The sequence below is a fragment of the Coptis chinensis genome, chromosome 8 (genome assembly GCF_015680905.1).
Source record: "Coptis chinensis isolate HL-2020 chromosome 8, ASM1568090v1, whole genome shotgun sequence".
NCBI classification, from domain to species: Eukaryota; Viridiplantae; Streptophyta; class Magnoliopsida; order Ranunculales; family Ranunculaceae; genus Coptis; species Coptis chinensis.
In genome coordinates, this window is record NC_141463.1 from 49,512,890 (window position 1) to 49,536,725 (window position 23,836).

Sequence of the window (23,836 nt, forward strand, 5' to 3'; positions counted from 1 at the left end):
AACCTGATCAGTCTGATGCATAGGATGACTGGTAAAGGAAGAAAAATGCAAGACTCCCTTGTTCAATCTGTGATAAGAGCCAAAAACTGTAGTTTTAACCCCTTAACAATCATACTTTTAGACCAATTATGTGAGTAATAATTAAGAGTTAATACTGATTACGTATTTTTATGCGTTTCAGGCTTCAAAGTCAATTATGTGCAGAAATGTGCCACCTTGATAAGATAAAGGAGCAATGGTTGGTTGCTAAGGAGTTCTGTGATTAAAGGCCAAGATTCAAGAAGACAAAGCCTTTGTAAAGCCTACTCAGACCTTGAAAAGACAAAGTCCACGCGGGCAGAAACAGTGTACAAACCGAAACCGTATCTTTGGACTTAGACCTTGGAATTGGGCCTACCTTATGTCAAAACGACCGGCTCGGGAAGAGCTTTCCAATGGTCCAAGATTTGGCCCAATCAGAGGAGTAGAAGTGGACTAAAAGTCTATTGAAGCCGAATCCAGCTAAAGAGCCCTTTTTGGACTGAAGAAATTGGGTTTTGGGCCCGATTTTTCGGCCCAAAACATGGCTCCAAGCCCATGCACGATTTTTGGATCTGATTTCCTCCTTATCAACAAAGAAGACTTAACTCTTAAGATATCTAGTAGCTTAGGATAGAAAGTAGCCATTAGAATAACTTCTAGATCTAGTTTTAATGGTTTTTAATTAAGTTTAGTTTCATTTTCATTCCTTGTTTTAGATTAAACCTTTAAAATATTGTTATTCATTTGATTAGATTAATAAAATAGTTTATTATTATTCAATTAATTTTTTTTGTCATTACATTTATAGATCTAGTTTAAATTCTTGTTGATATCATTTCTTAATTATTAATTAGATTTCAAGTATTGTTTGTTAAATTAGTAAAGTTTAGATTCATATGGAAATGATTGCGGAATGATTCTCGGCTAAACCTCCATTAGAGGGGGTTGAGAAGCCTTGATGAAAGCTTGATTCCGATTATCGTAGAGTCGTCGTAATTTCTATTCCACTCTAAAAACGATTAATTCACCATAAGAATGGGTCTAATCGTTCACATGCTAGTTATGAATTGGTAGAAGTGCCATGTGTAATTAGGGATTAGGAAGAACCAATTGTTCTGCGTAGCGATTCAATTCAATTCGATTACTTAATGATTATCGTTAGTAAGTTAAGTTGAGTTAAGGTGGAATCAATCCCCCCTAATTCCTTATCATAGAATCAACGCAGCATTCCGTAGTTAATTAGTCGTATCTTGTGGGTAGTTGCATCGTAGTTTATAATTCGTAAATCTCTCATTAGACTTTAGTTAAGATTGATTAGACTTAGAAAACATTACATGTGAAAGAACTAGGAGTGGAACGAATCATCTACTCCACTATATCTCAATAGGATTGAGAGTAGAAATCTTTGATAAATCTAGTAACAAATCAGTTTTAGTTTTACTTTCGTTTAGAGTTTCATCGCTTTATTCATTGGTAAAATTAGCGTTTTACATTATATCAATCCGCTATAATGGGGGTAGGTAGATCTCCTTTCTCATCACGAGTAATGAGAAAACCCTATCCCCACAGTTATAGGCAACCGAAGTTCAGTATCTTCAGTGGTAAGTCAGATCCGATGGATCATGTATTCAGATATTGTGCCACCATGGGACAATATGAAAGGTGTGACCACATCATGTGTCAAGAGTTCAAAGATTCCCTATCTAGATCCATGCTCCAGTGTTACCACAGGTTACCTGAGCGGTAGATCAGGTCCTCAGAAGAGCTATTTAGAACCTTCATCGACAGATACTCGTGCAACAAGCACTAACCGAAATGGATCAATGCATTGTTCAACATCAAGAAAAAGGACGGAGAGGCATTGAGATCCTACATGCAATGATTTATGGAAATTTCAATCCAGATAGAGTTTTGTGATGAACAGACTGCTATAATAGCTTTCAAACAAGGGTTGGACGAAAACAACGCCTTATTCGGGTCCCTCTCCAGAAAACCACCCCGTGATTTGGAGGAACTCCTAGATAGAGTTGAAACTCATGTAGGGTGGGAGGAAGATGTCCTAAATAGACGTTAGGAAGCAAAGAAGACTAATCAGGCAACCCCTTTGGTCCTACGAGAGGGGACCGGGAACTCTTCACCTCAAAAGAAAAAGAGAGACTGCCATATGGTTACCAAAGGGCTGAATCCCCATCAAAGGGACAAATGCTAAGAGGTCAGTACCAAAATTTGGCCAACAATGGAGATGGAAAATCGCAAAAGAAGCCACAGATGGAAAGAGCTGAAGAAGTTATTCCCTCAATGGTTAGAAACTTTGCTCCTCTGAATAAAATGCCAGACGATGTCTTGGACTCGATCAAGAACCAGAGCTACCTCAAATGGCCATCTCCTCTCAAGCCAGCCTCCTCCATGGCTACCAGAGACCAGTGGACTTACTACAAGTTCCACAAGGGCCTGTAGGACCCTGAAAAATGAACTACATGATCTGATTGAGAGGGGGTACTTGAAGCAATTCATAGCACACGACCAGGTGAACGCAGTACAACCTGAAGAGATTATCACGTCAGTTCAGGATCCCCCAAATACTGGACCACTCAATGGCCGCGTCTAGATAAACATGATTTCAGGAAAGGTAAGCAAGGGAAGTGGACATGTCACAAAAAAAGGTGCGCAATATCAAATGCACGTCGCTAAACAAATGAGGATCATAAACAATGAATTGACTGCGGATTGTGTTTAAGTCAATACGTTACCCTACAAAGATCTACTAATTCTATTCACTAAAGCTGACTGTCTCAGTATCCAGAGTCCGCATGAGAACGTACTAGTTCTTACACTTTCTTTTGGAGACTACGATTTGCATCGCATATTGGTCGATCCAAGAAGTTTGGCAGATGTTTTATACTATGATGCATTCAAAAAACTGCAGATTCCTGACTCAGAGATGGTCACCACCAACTACAACCTATATGGATTCAGCGGAGACAAAGCCCTAAAAGTTAGGGAGGTCCAGCTACTCGTATTTACCTGTCTGGTAACCCTTATCATAAATTTTGTTGTGGTAAAAGCTAACACACCTTATCATATGATTCTGGTCAGGACCTGGCTGCATAGACTCCGCGTTGTTCTCAGCACCTATCACCAATGTCTAAAATTCCCACAAAATGGGAAAATCGAGACAATCAGAGGAGATCAGGTGGTTGCCAAAACATGCTACGCTCTGGAGACAAAGTTGTCCCCACTCCTTGGGAGCAACCCACAAATAGCAATTACAGTTGGATCCCCCTCTGCCGGACTTGGTCCCAAGAGAGAGGGAGGATCCCCCCTCACTGGAGCTGTTAGAGGAAGTGGAAATCGTTTGAGGAAGCTAGCACAAAACCACTTTCATCAACACCTTGTTGAGTTCTGAAGAGCGCCAGGCTCTAATACACTTCCTCTGAGAACACAAGGACGTATTTGCTTGGTCATTCGAAAAAATGCCAGGAATTGACCACCATGTGGCATGCCACCGGCTAAATGTCCGCAGTGATGTTGCAGTAGTCAAACAGAAACTAAGAAAAACAGGTGCTGACAAATCCAAAGCAGTGAAAGTCGAAGTTGAAAAGTTGAAGGCAGCTAATTTTGTCAGGGAATCCAATTTCCCCATCTGGATTTCCAACATTGTCCCAGTAGGTAAAAAGAATAGGTCATGGAGAATCTGTATTGACTTCACAAATCTAAACCGTGCGTGTCCAAAAGACAGTTACCCCTGCCACAAATTGACAAGTTGGTGGATACAATGGCTGGATATGAATTGTTATCCCTCACAGATGGGTCGTCTGGCTACAACCAGATCCTATTGCATGAGGAAGACCATAAGTATGATAGTTTCATAACCGAGGATAGTCTATACTGTTATCAGGTCATGCTGTTCTGACTGAAAAATGTGGGCGCCACATACCAACATTTGGTAAACAAGATGTTCGAGGGATTGATAGGCAATATTAGTAGATGATCTCTTGTTTAAAAGCCTAAGACATGGAGATCACCTCTCTCACCTGAAACATGTATTTGACATTCTGCGAGAGTATCGCATGAAACTCAACCCAGCAAAATGCGCTTTTGCTGTCTCATCAGGGAAGTTTTAGGGTATCTAGTTCTAAGCGAGGAATCGAGGCAAACCCAGATCAGATCCGCATGCTTATAGAAATACATTCTCTTAAAAACATGAAAGAGGTCCAAAAAGTCACAGGCAGGTTAGCAGCTCTGAATAGGTTCATTTCTAAGAGTTCAGAAAAGTGCAGACCTCTGTTCCAATTACTGTGAAAAATACCTCATTTACATGGACGGAAGACTGCCATAAAACATTCGATCAGCTCAAAATGTACCTGGGCTCACTACCAATCCTTTCCAAACCAGTTGAGGGAGAAGTTTTGGTTATTTATCTCTCTTCATCTGACTATGATACGTTCTATACTGATACGTGTGAACGAAAAGAAGGTTGAAAAACCTATCTATTTCTTTAGTCGAACGCTCCTACCGGCAAAAACAAGGTACCCTAAAGTCGAAAGAGTCGCTTTAGCTCTCGTTTTTGCGGTAGAGAAATTACGACCATATTTCTAGTCCCACACTATCAGAGTAATCTTAGAATACCAGTTACGATCAGATCTGGAAAGACCGAACAAGTTAGGAAGGTTAGCTAAGTGGTTCGTGCAACTGTCAGAGTATGATATAATCTACGTCCCACGAATCTCAGAGAAAAGTCAGGCACTAGCATAATTCTTGGGAGATTTCCTAATGACCTACACTGGGTACGACTCAACAATCCCTAGTTCAGATGATAGTATCCTGCCGGAATCTCCAAGTGCGCGTCTAGACCCTTGGGAGCCACCCTCTAGATGGCAACTGTTTGTTGTTGGATCTTCAAATGACAGATGCGCAAGAGTTGGAGCTGTGTTAGTTACTCTTGACAACGTGCGATTGGAGAAATCTATTTAGTTAGGTTAGAATGCCTCTTATAATGAAGTAGAGTATGAGGCGACTCTTGCTGGCCTCACAATGGCTCTCAACCTGTGCTTAACACACCTTACTATTTTTAGTGACTCACAGCTGGTTGTGTTTCAAGTTGATGGAGGTTATTATGCCAAAGATGAACGAATGGCTAAATACCTGAAAGTTTGAGAATATTTAGTTTTATCAGCTGCCTCGATCAGAAAATTGACACGCAAATGCGCTGGCATATGTTGCCTCAATGTTGGGCAACAACGAGTCCCGCTCTATCCCTATAGAGTTCCAGGACAGACCTAGCATCCATGCACCCACTGTTACAACAGTCTACGTTATTCCTCAAGGACGGGACACTCCCATAGGATAGGAACATGGCAAGGCGCCTGCTTGCAAAGGTACTAAGATTCATCCTCATTGGTGATGATCTATACAAGAAGTCATTTCTGGGGCCTCACCTATGATGTCCCTCCCCAGACATCACTGAATAGGTCATGCGAGAGGTTCACAAAGGAATTTGTGGCAACCACGGTGGGGGCAGAACACTCGCTCTCAAGATCCTAAGGCAAGGGTACTTTTGGCCTTACATGCAAAAGGATGCACAAGTTTTTGCCCGCAAATGTGAAAAGTGTCAGTGGCATGCTCTTCTTATCTATGCTCCTGTGACAGAGCTGCACCCATTAGCCAACCCATGGCCATTTGCGCAGTGGTATTGACATTGTAGAACCCTTTCCACCCGCCCCTGGCAATGTCAGATTCTTACTGGTCGCGACGGATTACTTCACCAAGTGGATAGAGGCAGTTCCCCTTGTCTTCATTCAAGAACAGGATGTCAGAAAGTTCATTTGGAACAACATTGTCTGTAGGTTTGGCATACCCAAGGTCATCATCACAGATAATGGGCAATAGTTCGCTGGCAGATCGATGGCCGAGCTCTGCGAAGAGTTACACATCACCCATATTTTCTCAACCCCAAGGTATCCACAAGGCAATGACCAGGATGAGGCCTCCAATAGGGTTATTTTGGATAACATGAAGCGCAAACTAGATGACGCAAAGGGTTTTTGGGTTGAGGAACTACCTAAGGTCCTATGGGTGTACTGAACTACACCCAGACGATCGACTGGTGAGTCTCCATTTTTTTTTTTGATTGATAAGCGAGGTTTTTATGGAGGTCCCCTACCCCTTCTCAATAAAAAGAAATTATTTGGTCGTTACATTCTTAAACATCATTTGCATCTTCATATGCTAGTTTTCCTTTCATCCTCAGCGAATGAACTAGGAATCATAATAATGATGCTCACAATAGATACCTTTGCTATAAAAAGAAACTAAAAAAAAAAAAAAAACTAGCCCTTTAGGATCTTCTTGCCCCATTCTGCTATCTCTCTGGACACCCTCGCATATTTGCTGCCATCCATAATTGTGCCCTTGTTGGTTACAGGTGCTGCCTTCCTTGGTTCCTGCTCTCTCTCCTTTCCAGCCATCAGTACCGATGTCTCCAGAAGAACGGTCTTACCTCACTACTCTTTGTCCTGATCATATGCCTCCTAGGTGGCGTTTCCCAGCCATCCTCTCCAATCTCATTTGTACTCGCCTGTTCCTTACACCTCTGCTTCCTACTGGGTGACTTCCACCCACTTTCATCTTCAACAGTGTGTACTTCCTGAACTTCCTTGTTCTCTGATTGTACTCCCTTGAGTTTCTCGGTGTCGAGTTGTTGAGTTTGTTGCTGCTCTGTCACTCCCTTCCCTTCTTCCTTCTTCCCAACACATGTCTTCTGTAACCACACTTTCTTAGTATTCATTGTGTCCTCTTTTGGACATTTATGATCAGAGTGGCCAAAGACTTTGCAACCCGAGCACTTCAGTGGTTTCCAATTATATTCAAAGGACACATTGTATGCTCTCCTTTGATCAAGTATCACTGTTATGTCATCTGGATACGGGCAATCAGTGTCAATCTCGACACATACTCGTGCATAGTTTGTTCTTGACATATTCTCAGTTAGCCTGTCTGTGAACATAGGTATACCGACTGCACTCCCTACTTGGCTAAAGCCATCTTTAATCCACATTTCCATTGGCAGACCTTTAACAACCACCCAAATTGGAATGGTACGAAGCTCCCTAGCTTCTGCCTCAACAAAAGTCTTCCAAGGCCTCACTACAAACAAGTGGTTGGCAATATGAAAGGACCCTATGTCTAATATAGATTGCCTCTCTTCATCATTTTCAAATTTGAAAGTATACATTGCATCCCCATAAGGCTTCATTACAAAATTTCTTATTCCCTAGATTCTACTAACAACATCCTTCACATAATTATAATTCAACCTTCTTCCAACAAAATACCTAACAACTAAGTTTTTGAATTTTTTGTTGTACTACGAGAACTGTTCGCTTGTTACATGTATAACTGGCTTACCGTTTACTGTAGCTGTAGGAATGTACGATAGTGCTGAACTTCCTACTGACTTTTTCCCATAACATCTGCCCATGAACTCTTCAGTCGCATTGGTTCTTTATTTGTATTTCCAGCATCTATACATTGCTGCCAAGCATCTCTGCCAATGATGTAGCGTCATTCGATGCTTGATGCTTCTCCCCCAAACTTGTTTTTTTATCTGTAATGTGTACATCAGCAGTCTCTGCAGTGATTATCCCTACTACTACAGTTCTAGAAGTTGCTACAGTCTCACCAGCTCGACCTTTACCATTCATTGCTGCTGGTAGTTCATCTGGTTTCGTCTTCTCGACTTCAATTCCGCGACTTTGCACAACATCAAGAGGTGAACGAGTTCCAGCCCCTCTACTTTGCATATCAGCATCACAATCTTGCACCAGTCGAGTAACAATGGTCGAGTCATCCCCACCTTTTTCGTTCGGCATGAATGTTCGAGTTTGCACCACTCGATATTCAAAGATTGCATCTTCTTTCCTTGAATCCATGCCCATACCTTTACTTGCCGCGAAGTTCATGCTTGCCAGTGGCAAAATTGCGGTCTGCTCATCCCCACTTGTGTTCATCTGGTTCGTTCTTTTCAACCACCCTTGTTTAGCAGTTAGATCTTCTTCTTCATCAGATGAAGCTACACCCTTTTGGTAAGAACCATTGCCTTCATAGTGATTTAGAACAACATCCAATGCCTCCTTTTTAATCTTGAGGCCTTCATTGTTGGATTCTAAATTCACGACAGATCTGGTTTCGATTTTATCGATTCTCTGCCTCAATCGCTCAAGCGAACCTACGGAATTGAAGCTGTCATACCTCCCGAACTGGTAGCCCCCACTCAAAAGTCGAACGTTGTGCACATACTAGACAATGAGGAATTATTATGTAGAGAAATGGATCTCCTAGATGAAAAGTGGGAAGGTGTCGCATTGTGCTTGGTTGCCAACCAGCAGATTCTGAAAAGATCATATGACAAGGGAGTCTGAATTTGAGCTTTCAAATCTTGTGATATGGTTTTGCGTGAGATCCTAGAGCATAACGACAAACTTGGGCCCAACTGGGAGGGACCTACATTATCGACAAGGTCAGCCGAACTGGTTTTTACTACTTACGTACTATTGAAGGGAATGTTCATAGCAAATCATGGAACGCAAAGCCCCTCCACAAGTACTATCAGTAAATAGTTATTTCATGCTTCTTTATGAATTATTTATTCGCTCCAGTTATCAATAAAGTTCCTCACCTAGCTTGCAATCGAATATTTTCCTTGCGTCAGTTCTTTATTTATTATCCACAATGGACTAAGCCTTTAGGGAATTAACTTCTCACTATTTGTTCAAGAATATTATATGCCAATTTGCTTTGGAACCAGAGATACTGCGTTTGGTGATAAACGTAAAAATGAATAGTTTTACCTACGAATAAGTACGAAACTCAAACGCAAGTAAAACTAAAACTGAATTCGTGTCTAATTTATCAAAGATTTCTCTACTCTCGATTCTATCAAAATAGAGTGGAGTAAAAGATTCGTTCCACTCCTAGTTCGTTAGTATTCAATGTTTTCTACGACTATTGGTTTATCCAAAATTTAATGAGAGTTTTATGAAGGGAATTATACTACGATGTGAATTCAAATAACAAGATACGCTAATTCAAACTACGGAATTTCTAAATTGACTATATGATATGGAATTAGGGGGGATTGATTCCACCTTAACTCGACTTAATCAACTAACAAAGATTCGTCGTGATCCAAATTTCAATGCTTTCGCATATCAAAATGGTATTTCTAATCCCTAATTATACATGGCAATCTCTACCAATTAATAACTAGCATGTGAAGCAACCAAACCCATTCTCATGGTGAACTACTTACTTTCTAGAATTGAATAGATTATCACGACGATTTCTAAGTTAACAAAGATCAAGCTTCATCAAGGCTTCTTCAACCCCTTCTAATAGAGGTTTAGCCTAGAATCAGTATGCTATCATTTCCCAATGAAATTAAACAAGACATCAATAAAAGATTGTGAATTTACTTATTTCAATTCAAATGGAAATCTAATTATGCAAGAATCGATTGAAACTAACAATGATAAGAACTAAATCTAGGAATCGAAACTACAATGATTAATGAAATGAAACTATATTATCAAGAACTAATTTACTTTATTAATTTAATGAATAAATAATAATTGATTCAAACTACTAAATTAAAACAAGGTATGAAACTAATTAATGGAATGAAAACTAGATCTAGAACTATCTCTAATGGCTACTTGCTACCTAACCTAATTGATGCATAAGAGTTAAGTCTTGTGTCTTGAAATGGAGGAGACCAGATCAACATTTTCGTGCATGGGCTGAGGAGCCATGTTTTGGCCTGGAAAATCGAGCCCAAAGCCCAATTTCTTCAGTCCACAGAGCCCTTTTCAGTCGGATTTGACTTCAATAGACTTTTCGTCCACCTATTCTCCTCTGATTGGATCAAGGCTTGGACCCTTGGAAATCTCTTTCCGATCTGGTTGTTTTGACATAAGGTACGCCCAATTCCAAGGTCTGAGTCCAAATATATGGCCTTCGGAAGTTCTGCTGACTTTTGTGCGCTGTTTCTACCCGCATTGACTTTGGCTTTTCATTTTTGACCGGGCTTTTTAAATGCTTTTTCTCCTTGAATCTTGGCCTTTAATCACCGAACTTCTTAGCGACCAACCCTTGCTCTTTTATCTTGCCAAAGTGGCACATTTATGTACATAATTGACTCCAATGCCTGAAATACATAAAAGCACGTAATCAGCATTAACTCTTATTTATTACTCGCATAATTGGTCTAAAAGTATTATTGTTAATGGGTTAAAACTACAGTTTTGGGCTCTTATCAAACCACCCCCAAACAGTATTTTGCTTGTCTACAAGCAAATATGAGAAATTAGAATAAGTGACCAAAAATGGAGTTCTAACTACTCTCGTTTCGCCGAGTGCGATTGCATTGACCATATGCAACAAGGCCTTAAACCACTAGAAATTCCCTAGCGGATGAGTTATAGCCTCGTGAGAGTTTTCCAATGAAGTTACTCACAAACTTCATTTATACTACAACGACTAAGAAATAAAACTATTGTTTCCTTCTTTATGTCTCAACTATATGCATAATATATGCATATATGCATAATACAGAATACAGAATAATCAACTATATGCATCTCACTTAGTAATGAATACAGAATAATCAAGTCGAAACCTAAGCTAATATATGCATAATAATCAATCATCTACGAATAAACATATATACAATGAGTAATACTATGAAATGCACTAGCAGGTCCGTTTATGAAAACTCAGAATAACGTCCTTAAGTAGGTCCTCACATAAATGTCAAGGCAAAAACCACTCTGATTTTTCTGCTCAAGTTTTGCTACTTAAATGCGCAGTGGGCACACTTTACCTTACAATCTCAATGACACACAAGGAAGCCGGAGTCGATCAAACACATCTGCCACTTACTATCACACTAACCTATTCCTAATTGAGCTAGAGGTCTTTATTAGGTGTTGCGGGGATTAGGAGATGGTTTAAGAAGGAAGGAAATGGATATTCAAAAAGGACAAGTTTGAGATAATAGGGTCATCATATTACATAACTAGAGAAACCCTTGTTCTTTTGCTTCTACACTTTGTTTCCATCCTTAGCCTTTTTATTTTGGCTTTTTGACTCCTTTTATACTATTTTTAAAGTTTTTATTTTGTTGCTATTTTTATTTTTCTTTTCTTTTCTTTCGATGGAAACTTCTTTTCTTTTTGTTTTCTGAAGCAACTAACTAATTTTTGTTTACACATGTTTTTCCTTTCTCTTTTCTTCACTCACCCTATTCTCAGACTCATTCTATAGTGGGTAGGTTGATATTTTTTTTTTTTTTTTTTGTTTTATTTTTGTAACAGGGTAAAGGATTTGCGGTTTATGAAAGGCTAAAGAAAGGCTCAAAGGGGCGACTAGCGGAAAATAATTTCATAAGGTTTGAATTTCTGGCTATATCGATCCAAAGAGGGCCTAAATTCTCGCTTAGGATATGGTATAGTGATCAAGCAAGTGGACGTATGATTTCTCTATCCGGATTTTAATTCTCCCTTGTGTCATTTCTCAAATGTTTCACTCATATAAGGCTTTAGGCTACATTCTGACAGGATTTGTAGAATAAGTACTCTAGCCTAGATTTCAGAAACTTACTGTCAAACAATCATAGATACTCATGTAATATATTTATAGATAGATGCAAAGATTATTACCTACATATTAACCTAAGTTTCTAAAGACTATTCTAATGCAAAAGCTATATGAGACTTCTAGATTATTAAGAGCATAGAGAAAGAAAACAATACCAATATTCCTAAGTATATAGCATACTTTTTATTTTTATTTTTAAATTTTTAAAACTTTAACTAGAAAACAAGTGCATATTATACATATCTAAATCCTAACAGATGCCTTAATTACACATATTTCTATGGCACCCCTGATAAAAGATAAAAGATCAACACCTACGAAATGAACGATGACTCTCAAAACGTAAGTAAACCAAAACTAATTTACGTGCCTAAATTTTATCAAAGATTTCTACTCTCAATCCTATGAGATATAGTAGAGTAGAGTGATTCGTTCCACTCCTAGTCCTTCCGCATGCTGTGTTCTCTACGTATAAGTAAACTTAACTAAAGTCTAATGAGAGATTTTACTTAAATGGCAACTAGACTACGATGCAACTACCCACAAGATGCAACTAGTCGACTATTAGAACAACAATGGGAATGCTACATCGATTCTATGATAAGGAGTTGAGGGGGATTGATTCCACCTTAACTCGACTTAATCCTACTAACGACGAATCGTCGTAATCCGAATTGAACTGCTACGCAGAACAATCTGGTTACTCCTAATCCCTAATTACACATGGCATTTCTACCAATTCATAATTAGCATGTGAACGATTACACCCATTCTCATGGTGAACTAATCATTTCTAGAGTGGAAAGGAAATTACGACAGCTCTACGATAATCGGGATCAAGCTTTCATCAAGGCTTCTCAAACCCCTCAAATGGAGGTTTAGCCGAGAATCATCACGCTATCATTCCCAATGGAATTCAAACAAGACATGATATAAAGATTAAAACTTTGCTTGTTTAAACTCAATTAAAAACTACTAATGCAATAATTGAATTAAACTAATAATGACAAATAATTAAATCTACAAATTGAAATTAAACAATTAATGAAAATGAAACTAGATTATGGAGAACACTATTTTATTAATCTAATGAATAATAAAACAATGATTCAAATACTAAATTAATAATCTAACTAATCTAGGTCTAGCTATCTACGTAATAAGAGAATTTAGATCTAAACAATTGTAAATGACAAGAATCGAAATTGACAAACTAGCTATTTTATTTATCAAACTAATGAAGAACAATGATTTTAAAGATTAATCTAAAACAATAATTGAATTTAAACTAAACTTAATTTTATTACATGAAAACTAGATCTAGAATTATCTATAGTTTTAGGTCTAACTAGCTACCATTAACTATCTACCCTATCTACTATTAACAAAGAGCTAAGCTTTTGTTTTTATACTTTCAGATCCAAAAATCGTGCATGGGGTTGGAGCCATGTTTTGGGCCAGAGAATCAGGCCCAAAACCCAATTCTTTCAGCCCAAAAAGGCCTCTTCAGCTGCAGTTGGCTTCAACAGACTTTTCATCCACTTCTGCTCCTCTGATTGGGTCAAGGCTTAGACCATTGGAAATCCCTTTCCGAGCCGGTCGTTTTGGTATAAGGTAGGCCCAATTCTGAGGTCTGAGTCCAAAGATACGGCCTTCGGAAGTTCTGCTGACTTTGCGTGCTGTTCCTGCCCGCGTCGACTTTTCAGCTTTTGACCGGGCTTTAGAAAGACTTTGTCTTCTTGAATCTTGACCTTTAATCACAGGATTCCTTAGCAACCGTCCTTTGCTCCTTTATCTCGCTAAAGTGGCACATTTCTGCACATAATGGACTTTGAAGCCCGAAATGCATAAAACACGTGTCGATTATTAACTCTTAATTATTACTCACATAATTGGTCTAAAAAGTATGACTGTTAGAGGGTTAAAACTACAGTTTTGGGCTCTTATCAAACCACCCCAAACAACATTTTGCTTGTCCTCAAGCAAAGATGAGAAATTAGAATAAGTGACCAAAAATGGAGTTCTATCTATCTACTCGTTTACTGAGTCGCGATTGCATTGACCATATCTGCAACAAGGCCTTAAACCACTAGGAATTCCCTAGTGGGCCGAGTTATAGCCCTCGTGAGAGTTTTCCAGTGAAGGTACTCACAAACTTCATCTATACTACAACGACTAAGAAATAAAACTATTGTTTCCTTTATTCATGCTCTAAATTAACTATACCTCTCACTAGCAATGCATATAGAGTAATCAAGTCGAAACCTAAGCTAATATATGCATAATAATCAATCATCTACAATAAACATATATTCAATGAGTAATACTATGAAATGTCTAGCGTGTTCGTTTTCTGAAACTTCGGAATAGCGTCCCCCAAGTAGGTTCTCACAATAATAGTCAAGATACAACACTCGATTTTTAGACTCAAGTTTATTTACTCCGATTAAGGCGATGGGCACACTTTACCTTACAATTCAATGACAACAAGGAAGTCGGAGTCGATCAAACACATCTGCCACTTACTATCACAATAACCTATTCCTAATTGAGCTAGAGGTCTTTATTAGGTGTTGCGGGGATTAGGAGATGGTTTAAGAAGGAAGGAAATGGATATTCAAAAAGGACAAGTCTGAGATAATAGAGTCTTCATATTATGTAACTAGAGAAAACCTTGTTATTTACTTTTGCTTCTACACTTTGTTTCCATCCTTAGCCATATATTTATTTTTCTTTTTCTTTGGCGTTTGACTCCTTTTATTCTATTTTTTTAGAGTTTTTATTTTATTTCTATTTTTCTTTTTCTTTTCTTTGGATGGAAACTTCTTTTTTTTATTTTCTGAACCAATTAACTAACTTTTGTTTACACAGGTTTTTCTCTTCTTCTTTTTTTCCTCATTCTATTCTCGGACTTATCTAAATTGGGTAGGTTGAATTTTTATTTTGTTTTGTTTTGTAACAGGGTAAAGGATTTGTGGTTTATGAAAGGCTAAAAAGAAAGGCTCGAGGGGGCTAGCGGAAAAAATAATTCATAGGTTTGAATTTCTGGCTATATCGATCCAAAGAGGGCCTAAATTCTCGCTTAGGATATGGCATAGTGATCAAGCAAGTGGACGTGTGATTTCTCTATCCGGATTTTACTTAAGCCCTTGTGTCATTTCTCAAATGTTTCACTCATATAAGGCTTTAGGCTATATTCTCACGAGATTTGTAGAATAAGTACTCTAGCCTAGATTTGAAAACTTCATGCTAACAATCATAGATACTCATGTAATATATTTATAGATAGATGCAAAGATTATTACATACATATTAACCTAAGTTTCTAAAAATTATTCTAATGCAAAAGCTACGTGAGACTTCTAGATTATTAAGAGCATAGAGAAGGAAAACAATACCAATATTTCTAAGTGTATAGCATGAACTTATTTATTTATATTTTTGAATTTTTGAAATTTTAACTAGAAAACAAATGCATATTATCCTAACAGATGCCTTAATTACACGTGTTTCTATGCCCCCCCCCCCCAAACAAGAATCATGCTTTGTCCTCAAAGCATTTAAATAAGGAGGGTAGGAAAAATACCATTGAAGCGCGTGAAATTTAGGAACATCTGCAAAACAAGGTTAGAACGTACTAATATAGGAAATAAAAAACTGACGCACTCTATAAGAGTTCCACCCATTATGGGGTTAACAAGAATCAAATTGTTTGGGATGTAAGCAGACACTAACTAGAATTAAAACTTACCTTATCTCCTGCTTTATTCGTCATCTTCCTCATCATCTTCTTCTATAAAGAAGTGAGGTTCCTTCGCGTCCTGCCATGCCATGATAATTTGCCAGGCTTCCCGCCATTTATCATCTATTATTGCTAACATATTAAGTGCCACTTGGTCTGACAGGGTGTAGGGTGCAACCTGATGAGGTTGTATCCTCCACCCTTGCCAAGTCATTGTAATGCGAAAGATCGAATAATACTATTGGTGGGTCGTCATGCGATTAATGGTCGACGTAATCCAATCCGTGAAACGTGTACAAAAACAGGGAAAGAAACATAACATAATACGGGAAATTAGAACAGGCATAAGAAGATACTTATGCCTCATGCTATGGGCTCGTGCTAAACTAGACATCAAGGTTCGGGGAAGGTCATGGCACATACGTCCCGTGGCTAAAGCAAGGAAGATGCCGCAAGTGGCATCACTCACAGAAGAAAAATGTCATTCCCCTAAAATATTTAGCATGATCCAAAACATAATAGTTCCTATGTTCATGGATAGGCTACCAAAGGCGACGTTATATTCCCCTTGGTCCTAGATACAGAAAATACCTACCCCATAGGACTCATGCAAAAACTCATAAGTGTAGACATACATATTATCTACCCAATAGCACCATAGGTCTTGTATTTCCGTAGGCATAGCAGGTCCAAGAACAAATGCTAGCAAGAATCTGGTAATTTCCATTGGTTCATCATCAATGTTGATGGAGAACAAGTGTGTTCTCCATCTGGTCTCTCAAAGAAAATGCAGTTATCGTAAAAAGAAGATGCTAGTGTTGGAGAATAAAGTGCATTTGGTCTTACCATAAGCGGTTCCCAGCCAACGTATGTGATCGCCTCACGAAACCAAGCACCATAAGTAGTGCTTTGGAACAAATCTTCGAAAGACTGTTCCGGTATCAATGTAGGAGAAGTCATCTCAAAATGACGCTCTGGAATAGCTGCGAATGACCCGGGAACAACCCGCAGAAAACTGGAATTTTTCTGGTCCACGGAAGTCAGGGCGCAAGTGCGCTCCACTTGGACGCGAGTGCGCTCTGATGATTTGGAATTCCAATGTTTGAGCGCAAGTCACGCTTTTACCTTGCTGAAAAGCCTGCATAAAATTCGACAAATGTGTAGAGGCAAGGCGCTCCCTCCTCACCTTGAGTCGCCCGAGGTGTCTTGAAGATCGAAAAATGAGAGGAAACGCGGGAAACGTGGGAGTGAAAGGTGAGTGATGGAAGTTAGGTGCAGTGTGGGTTGTGAGTGTAGAATGAATGAAGCTTATATATGTTTTAAGTTGCTAAAAAGTTTTTACGGCAGTTTCCGGAAATACTAAAATTTCCAAACCCGAAAACGGAAACAACTCATTTTCTTGATTCTAAAACAAACCTAGTATCTTTTAGGTTGAATTTAGGATAGAATCTACCTATTTTATCGAGATTTCATCCTACCATAATACTTATTCATAGATATGCCTAAACGGCCATATTTTCACCCTGACTCCGCAATAACTTCTAAAACGAATGTCATATAAAAATCATGCTGGAATAGATAACACCACCCCCAAACAATTTGGGAAGGTGGGATGAATATTAAACAACCACGCACAATAAAAATAACGACATTATATTAAAATTGGCATTAAATGCCCTTTTACTACAAAATCCAAATTACGGAATTAAACCTTACATTAAAATAACTAACAATAATAAAACTGCAAATAAAAAAAACATCAAACTATACTATCCCTAACTACTTCAAGATCGGTAGCGGAGGGCACACGCCGGAGAGATGGCTCCCCGAAGCTCTCGATCGGCCCAAGACCATTCGCCTTTCGGCGACGGCGCTCGTGCATGGATGGTGTGTCCTCGGAAGGAGAATCCCCGTGAGGTGGGAATCGTGCAAGCATGTCGGCCCGGCAAACCGGGCTTCTTCTAGGTCAGTCCTCATCTGTTCCCACCGCCGTCCTCCCGCTGGGATCGGATCTCGGTTATGATGGATAGTAGCCTGTCGAGTCCGGAGGTCTTCGCAGATAGTGTTGAGTGAACGCGATGCCACGATGAATTACAGCCATGCGTTACGCATCGACCAACACCTCTCCAAGGCATCGATCAAAAACAAGTCAAGTCCTCCTCATCCTCCGAGGCATTCTCATTTCCACCATCCTCCTCGCCGCCTACCCTATCCTCGCAACCTCCAAACTCGTTGGACACAATCCTTATAGATACGAGGATTTCGGTGTAGGGTGATGTAAAACCTATCGGGGCGGAGCTGCTCTCAACTTCAAAGATGATCTTGGTTATCAACACAGGGAGAGGTGCAAATGACTTCCCTACTCCCCTAATTATGCTAAGAAAACTCCAAGATACGAACTTCGTCTTCTCCTCTGAGTATCCATAAAATGTGGAGGCAGCTTCGGACCGATGTCGACGACCTTCTCCTTCCCCAGACGCGTTCCGACCAATCCATCGAATCGCTGCGGCCGGGGTTGGTTCTAAGGGATGCCTGGCGAACACAATGCGAGCTCGCATTGTAGTTCCCTTCGATAACTGTCACGTTCATCAATGGCTCTACCCCATTATATTGGGACTCCTGTAACATGACATCCAAATGGATTCTAGGCGGAATGCCTAGAATCTCAGCCAACAACCCAGTAGTTATTTCCTTCCTCCTCTTCGCCACCATAACAAAAATTCTACTCCCCTCCAACTCCCTCGTATTGTAAAACCATCGGACTAAGTCTTCGTGGTAAAAGGCTTCGGTCGAGTACCACAAGCTATTCCAGTCTCTACTAATCATTTCGTCACCGTAAAACTGGCGAAGTGGTCGCCAGTATATGCTTGCTCCGGCAAAATTCGACGTTGTTGAGCCATTGGAGTGTTTGGAATGTAGTGGGGGTTTAAATAGGATGTGGTGTTGGAATTTTAGTCGACCGAATGAAAAAACAGTGGTGGTGGCTTGGTAGTGGCACAACAGTTCACAAATTTGAAATTTTCGGTGGTTTTTTAACTTGGTGGAGATGGTGGTGGAAGGATTTAGAGAAGATTTGAAGTGGATTTTTGATGGTTGGCGTGGGTTAGTTTAGGTTTCTTTTTAATTTTTTTTTTTTTAGGTTTTGAAGCTTGGTGGTTGTTAATGGTGGTTTTGAAAAGATGAAATCACGACTTAGTGTGGAGGTAAGGGGAGCAGGTGCGCTGCCAGTGTGCGCAGGTTGGGCCCAAGCCCAATTCGAAATTTTTGAATTTTTCGATTTTTTGCGCAACTTCAAACTAAAATTGCCGCTTCGTTACCGGTCCGATTTTTGTGAATGAAATATGGAAATGATTAGGAGAGAATTTCCAATCCAATGATCCATAAAACACTCTATTCCGACCGTAGATGACATATAAGATAGTGGAAAATGCCTCGAAGTGCGTGCATGACGTACGTTATGCTAACGAATGAACTCTAAATTCATAGAATATGTCAACCCAAATCGAATTACAATTAAATGGCCTAAACAACTCTAATGGGACATAAAACATTCTAGGATCGAAACACACCACCACCCCACCATAAACAAATTTTTACAACAAAGTTTAGAAAATTTGTTTTTTAAGTGGGTCTTTTAAAGTCAGATTCCCGTGACTTCCTAGGCTACTATATTTATTATTTAATATTTTTTACTTTTATAAGGAAAAATAATAAGCAATAAGGACATAATTCACTCCATAGAGAAACATGACTAAAAAAAATCCGAGAAAACATGCAAGAGTGGAAAACGTGAATTATGTTAAACGTGGACTTAGGATCCGGTACTTACAGCCACACACTTCATAGGGAGGGCCCGATTACCTTAATGGTGCACTCACCAATATATGGAAATGAAAGGAAATGCACCAAACACAAAAGTTGAGTCGTTTATAGTCAGATACTCGAGACTTTATTTAAACATATGTCTGAATATGCAGTTTATCATATATCAATAACCGAAATAGTTGTGGATCATTCCATAAATAAATATCACAGAAAACATATCCAAACACAATCAAGCACCAAGATTTCCTATGACGCAACCTAGTGAACTGAAAACGAAGTCGGATAACCCTATAGCGTAACCTAGCATGCACCTTCTTTTTCATTTTTGAACGAGAGGGTGTCCTAGTGAATAAGTGTGGAAAAGTGAATGGTTGTGGAAAAAATGGTGGATATGGATAAGTTGGAGAAGGAAAGCATCTAAACAATGAGGATGTGGGTTTAGCACAAAACTCATTCATGGTGTAGGTAGGGACTGTTTCAAGTCTGAAAATGAAGGTGTCAAATGCTTTGTTCTTTTCCCAGTATTTGTTTACTAGGTGGATTTAAAAATTATGAAGCCTGAAAGAAACAAAAGGATCGAGTGCAAACTCGAGATTCCTTTGAAAGGGTGGAAGGAGGGAGTCGAGGTGGATATTGTGCAAAGTAGTTCTTGATAGGGTGAATCATCACCGCTCTAAGAAACTCCTTGAATTCCTCATCTAGATTGGTCATATCCACATTACTATGGTAGTCCACAATATCTTTGAGAAAGTCATCTATCTCGTCCCCCATCCATAATATGTGTATCGACTAGTGTAGGGATGAAAATGTTGGAGTCCTAACTTCCAAAGGAAAGAAATTTGGGCATATGATTATCGGGGAACGTGTTGTTGAAATAATCTTGGCTGAAGCTCTCGATCATGCTAACCTCTCCATCCATAGATCGAATCGGGTAAATGTGTCTTTGTTTTAAAACATTTACTTCAACAAAGAGATGGGCAAAAGACATGGACATTGAACCATCGCGGCAATTAATGAGCGCGTTGGCAGTTGCCGGAAAGGACGCCTAAAGATGATCGGGACAGAGTCGTTAGCGACTTCAGATCGAGGATTACAAAATCCACGGGATAGTAGAAATCCTGAATTTTTACCAAAGACATTTTTCGACCACACCCTTAGGATACTTAATAGACCGATCGATCACTAATTGCAACGCCATTTTAGTGGGTTGCATCTCGTCTAGACCTATTTGTCTATACAAATAAAACGGGAGTAAGTTAACACTAGCCCCCGTGTCTAATAACGCGTCGTCGTCGAAAGAATCTCCTAAGGTGCATTGTCAGATAGAGATCTACCGTGGGTCCTTGTACTTAACAATTCCATTATGTTCGATAGAGTTGGGAATTGTTCTGTTAAAAAGGCGACTTTTGGTATATTGGTCTTACGCCTAGTAGTACACAACTCCTTAAGAAACTTAGCATGGTGTGGTAGGTTTTTAATAACTTCGAGGAAGGGAAGGTTTATAGTTAGATTCTTGAAAACGTCCCTAATCTCCTCATAATTAGTATCCCTAGTTAACATGGCTAATTTTTGTAGAAACGGTGGCTTCTGTCTATATTTAGCAATGGTATCACCTGGATGTTTAACCTTGGCTTTCTGTTTCTTAGGTTGTGTTATAACCGGTACCTCTACAAAGGGTAGGCTCTTCAGTTTCTATTTCGGTATCTAGTAAAATAGCGGTGTAGGGACTCTTGGTGGGGTAACTATAGGCATAGTTACTTTGTTATCAACCACTCTGCCCGAATCGGAGAGTGGTGATGGCCTTTAGCTCACCTACATTTTCATATTCATTACTAGTATTATCGGTTACCTCAAAGGCTGTGTTTGTTGTTTTAGGATTAGGTATTGCGTGACACGAAACACACCTTTGGGTTGGGCTTTATCTTGGGCCAACCGTTGGCTTAAATTATTAACGGATTGTAGAAGTTTTGTTGGTTAGATTGAGCCATAGTTTGGAAAAGTTTTTGGCTCACTTGTATGAAGGTGTCAAGGCGATCCGGTTGTGTGGGTGTAGTAGTCACGGGTGGTGTGGACTGAACTATCTCGCATGAATTATTTATGGGCGGATTTTGATAGTTATTATTTACGAATCGATACCTCTATTAGCATTATAATTATTATAACTACATTGACCTTGTGCTTGACCTTGTCGAGGTTGCACTTGGTTGTTATAATTATTAAAATTACCCCGACCACGTCCTTGTCATGGTGGAGCTTGGATAAACCGCGTGCGTTGGCCTAACATATTGATTATTGTACCGGAGGTGTGGCGTGTTGGTTATTTCTCCAACCGAAGTTGGGATTTTGTCTCCAAGGGCGTTAGGTTCACTATTAATGGAACAAGCCCGTTCATAGGCTATAGGACGATGAAAGTCGGGATGCTCGTGGGGCTCCAAATGAAACTACATGGATTTGAATTTACATTCATGACGGGATAGGCTTGTGTTGAACGAGAAATGGCCTCTACTTTTTTTTAGTGAGTGATTCGATTAGAGTTTTAAGCTCGGGGATCGTGTTTAATTTCAAACATACCGGGCGCCTTAACTGTATTAGAAGAACTAGTGGAGCAAATGGATATCGCCTACCCCCCCCTGTTATTTAAACTTTAGTTTGATCCTCTATAAATTTATAAGCCTCCGAGGCTCCTTTACTTAAGAAACTACCCCATTCATTATGTCAAGGACTTCTTTATGGTGGTGTAGAAGTCCTTTGAAAAGGCACGAACTAACGTGTCTTTAAGCTAAGTTATGATGTGGACACTCTATAAGGAGATCGGTGAAACGATTCCAAGCCTCTGAAAATTATTCATGAGGATTTTGTCAAAAGAAATGAATCTTGGAAAGCATCTCATCCGTCTTTAGGGGTGGGTAAAAATGTTTCATAAACAAATTGAACAAGTTTAGCCCACGAGTCCACGTAATTAGGCGTTTGGGCGGTTAACCAAGACGCCTTTATCGGCTAAGGTGAAAGGGAATACCCTCGGTTTAATTTGTTCCGCACCAACCGTAGGATGGTGGAATGTTGTTATGACTTGTTCAATCCTACACATGTGCTGATAAGGTTTTTCATGGTCTAAACCATGAAAAACGGGTAACAAATTAAAAATATTTGGGGATTCGAAATCCCCACCGGGTCTGCTAGAACGATGCAAGATTTGGGGCTATCGCTCAAGGCTTTGTAGAAGTTAGAGAGAGGAGTCTCTCCTTCTTCAGGCATTATATCAGGTGGTGTGTGTGAAATAGTAGCTAGAGATGTAATGGGTGGTATACTAGATAGACTTGTTTGTTGACGTTGTCGTGTAATTACGTTCGGTGTTTTTGTTCGACCAGACCTTAATCTCATACAAGGCTAAGACCAAACTTAGCTAAACACGTCAACACTCAAAACAATCCTGATATACTAGTATAAACCTCTAACAGGAGTTGCGAGGTGTGGAAGAAAGGAATACCTGAGTGCGTCCTTGCTTCGCTTATGTATAACGTCTTGTTTACGCGTGTTTAGTGTATATAACTAGTTAGAACACTGAAAAACTTGAAAAATCAAAGTTCGAATCAAACCTGTGGAAATCCGGCAAAATTAAGCTCGGGGGTGCGCCACTTTGAAGGCGCTGGTCGCTCAATGTAAGTTCAAGTTACAGTGTTTGAGCGCCAGGTCGCTTCGACTTCCCAAGAACTTGAGCGAATAGTCGCCCCTTTTGGGCATGGGTGTGCTCCGTGCAAATTTTTCTCGGAAGTTTTCAATGCTGAAAGGGACAACCACGGTATGAATCAAACAAGGGTGGGTGGGTTTAATGGGACTTAAAAATGACTAATTATACTATGAAAACAATGCAAAAGTGAAACTAAGATGGCAGCGGCACCATTTGATAAAAGATAAAAGATAGTTTACCTACGAAATGAACGATGACTCTCAAAACGTAAGTAAACTAAAACTAATTTACGTGCCTAAATTTTATCAAAGATTTCTACTCTCAATCCTATGAGATATAGTAGAGTAGAGTGATTCGTTCCACTCCTAGTCCTTCCAAGATGTGTTTCTCGTATATAAGTAAACTTAACTAAAGTCTAATGAGAGATTTACGAAATGGCAACTAGACTATGATGCAACTACCCACAAGATGCAACTAGTCGACTATTATAACAACTATGGGAATGCTACATCGATTCTATGATAAGGAGTTGAGGGGGATTGATTCCACCTTAACTCGACTTAATCTTACTAACGACGAATCGTCATAATCCGAATTGAACTGCTTCGCAGAACAATCTGGTTACTCCTAATCCGTAATTACACATGGCATTTCTACCAATTCATAATTAGCATGTGAACGATTACACCCATTCTCATGGTGAACTAATCATTTCTAGAGTGGAAAGGAAATTACGATGGCTCTACGATAATTGGGATCAAGCTTTCATCAAGGCTTCTCAACCCCCTCAAATGGAGGTTTAGCCGAGAATCATCACGCTATCATTCCCAATGGAATTCAAACAAGACATGATATAAAGATTGAAACTTTGCTTGTTTAAACTCAATTAAAAACTACTAATGCAA

At 39.4% G+C, this 23,836-nt stretch overlaps 1 protein-coding gene and 1 pseudogene across 1 annotated transcript; one reads left to right on the forward strand and one right to left on the reverse strand.

Annotated features, from left to right (window-relative positions):
• Positions 1 to 6,220: 6,220 nt before the first annotated feature.
• LOC147481793 (uncharacterized) lies at positions 6,221 to 7,913 on the reverse strand. Its single transcript, XM_086577830.1, has one exon. The coding sequence runs from the start codon at positions 7,274 to 7,276 to the stop codon at positions 6,488 to 6,490; it is 789 nt and encodes a 262-aa protein (XP_086433956.1). The 5' UTR covers positions 7,277 to 7,913; the 3' UTR covers positions 6,221 to 6,487.
• Positions 7,914 to 22,024: 14,111 nt separating this feature from the next.
• LOC147481794 (small nucleolar RNA R71) lies at positions 22,025 to 22,118 on the forward strand (annotated as a pseudogene).
• Positions 22,119 to 23,836: the final 1,718 nt, after the last annotated feature.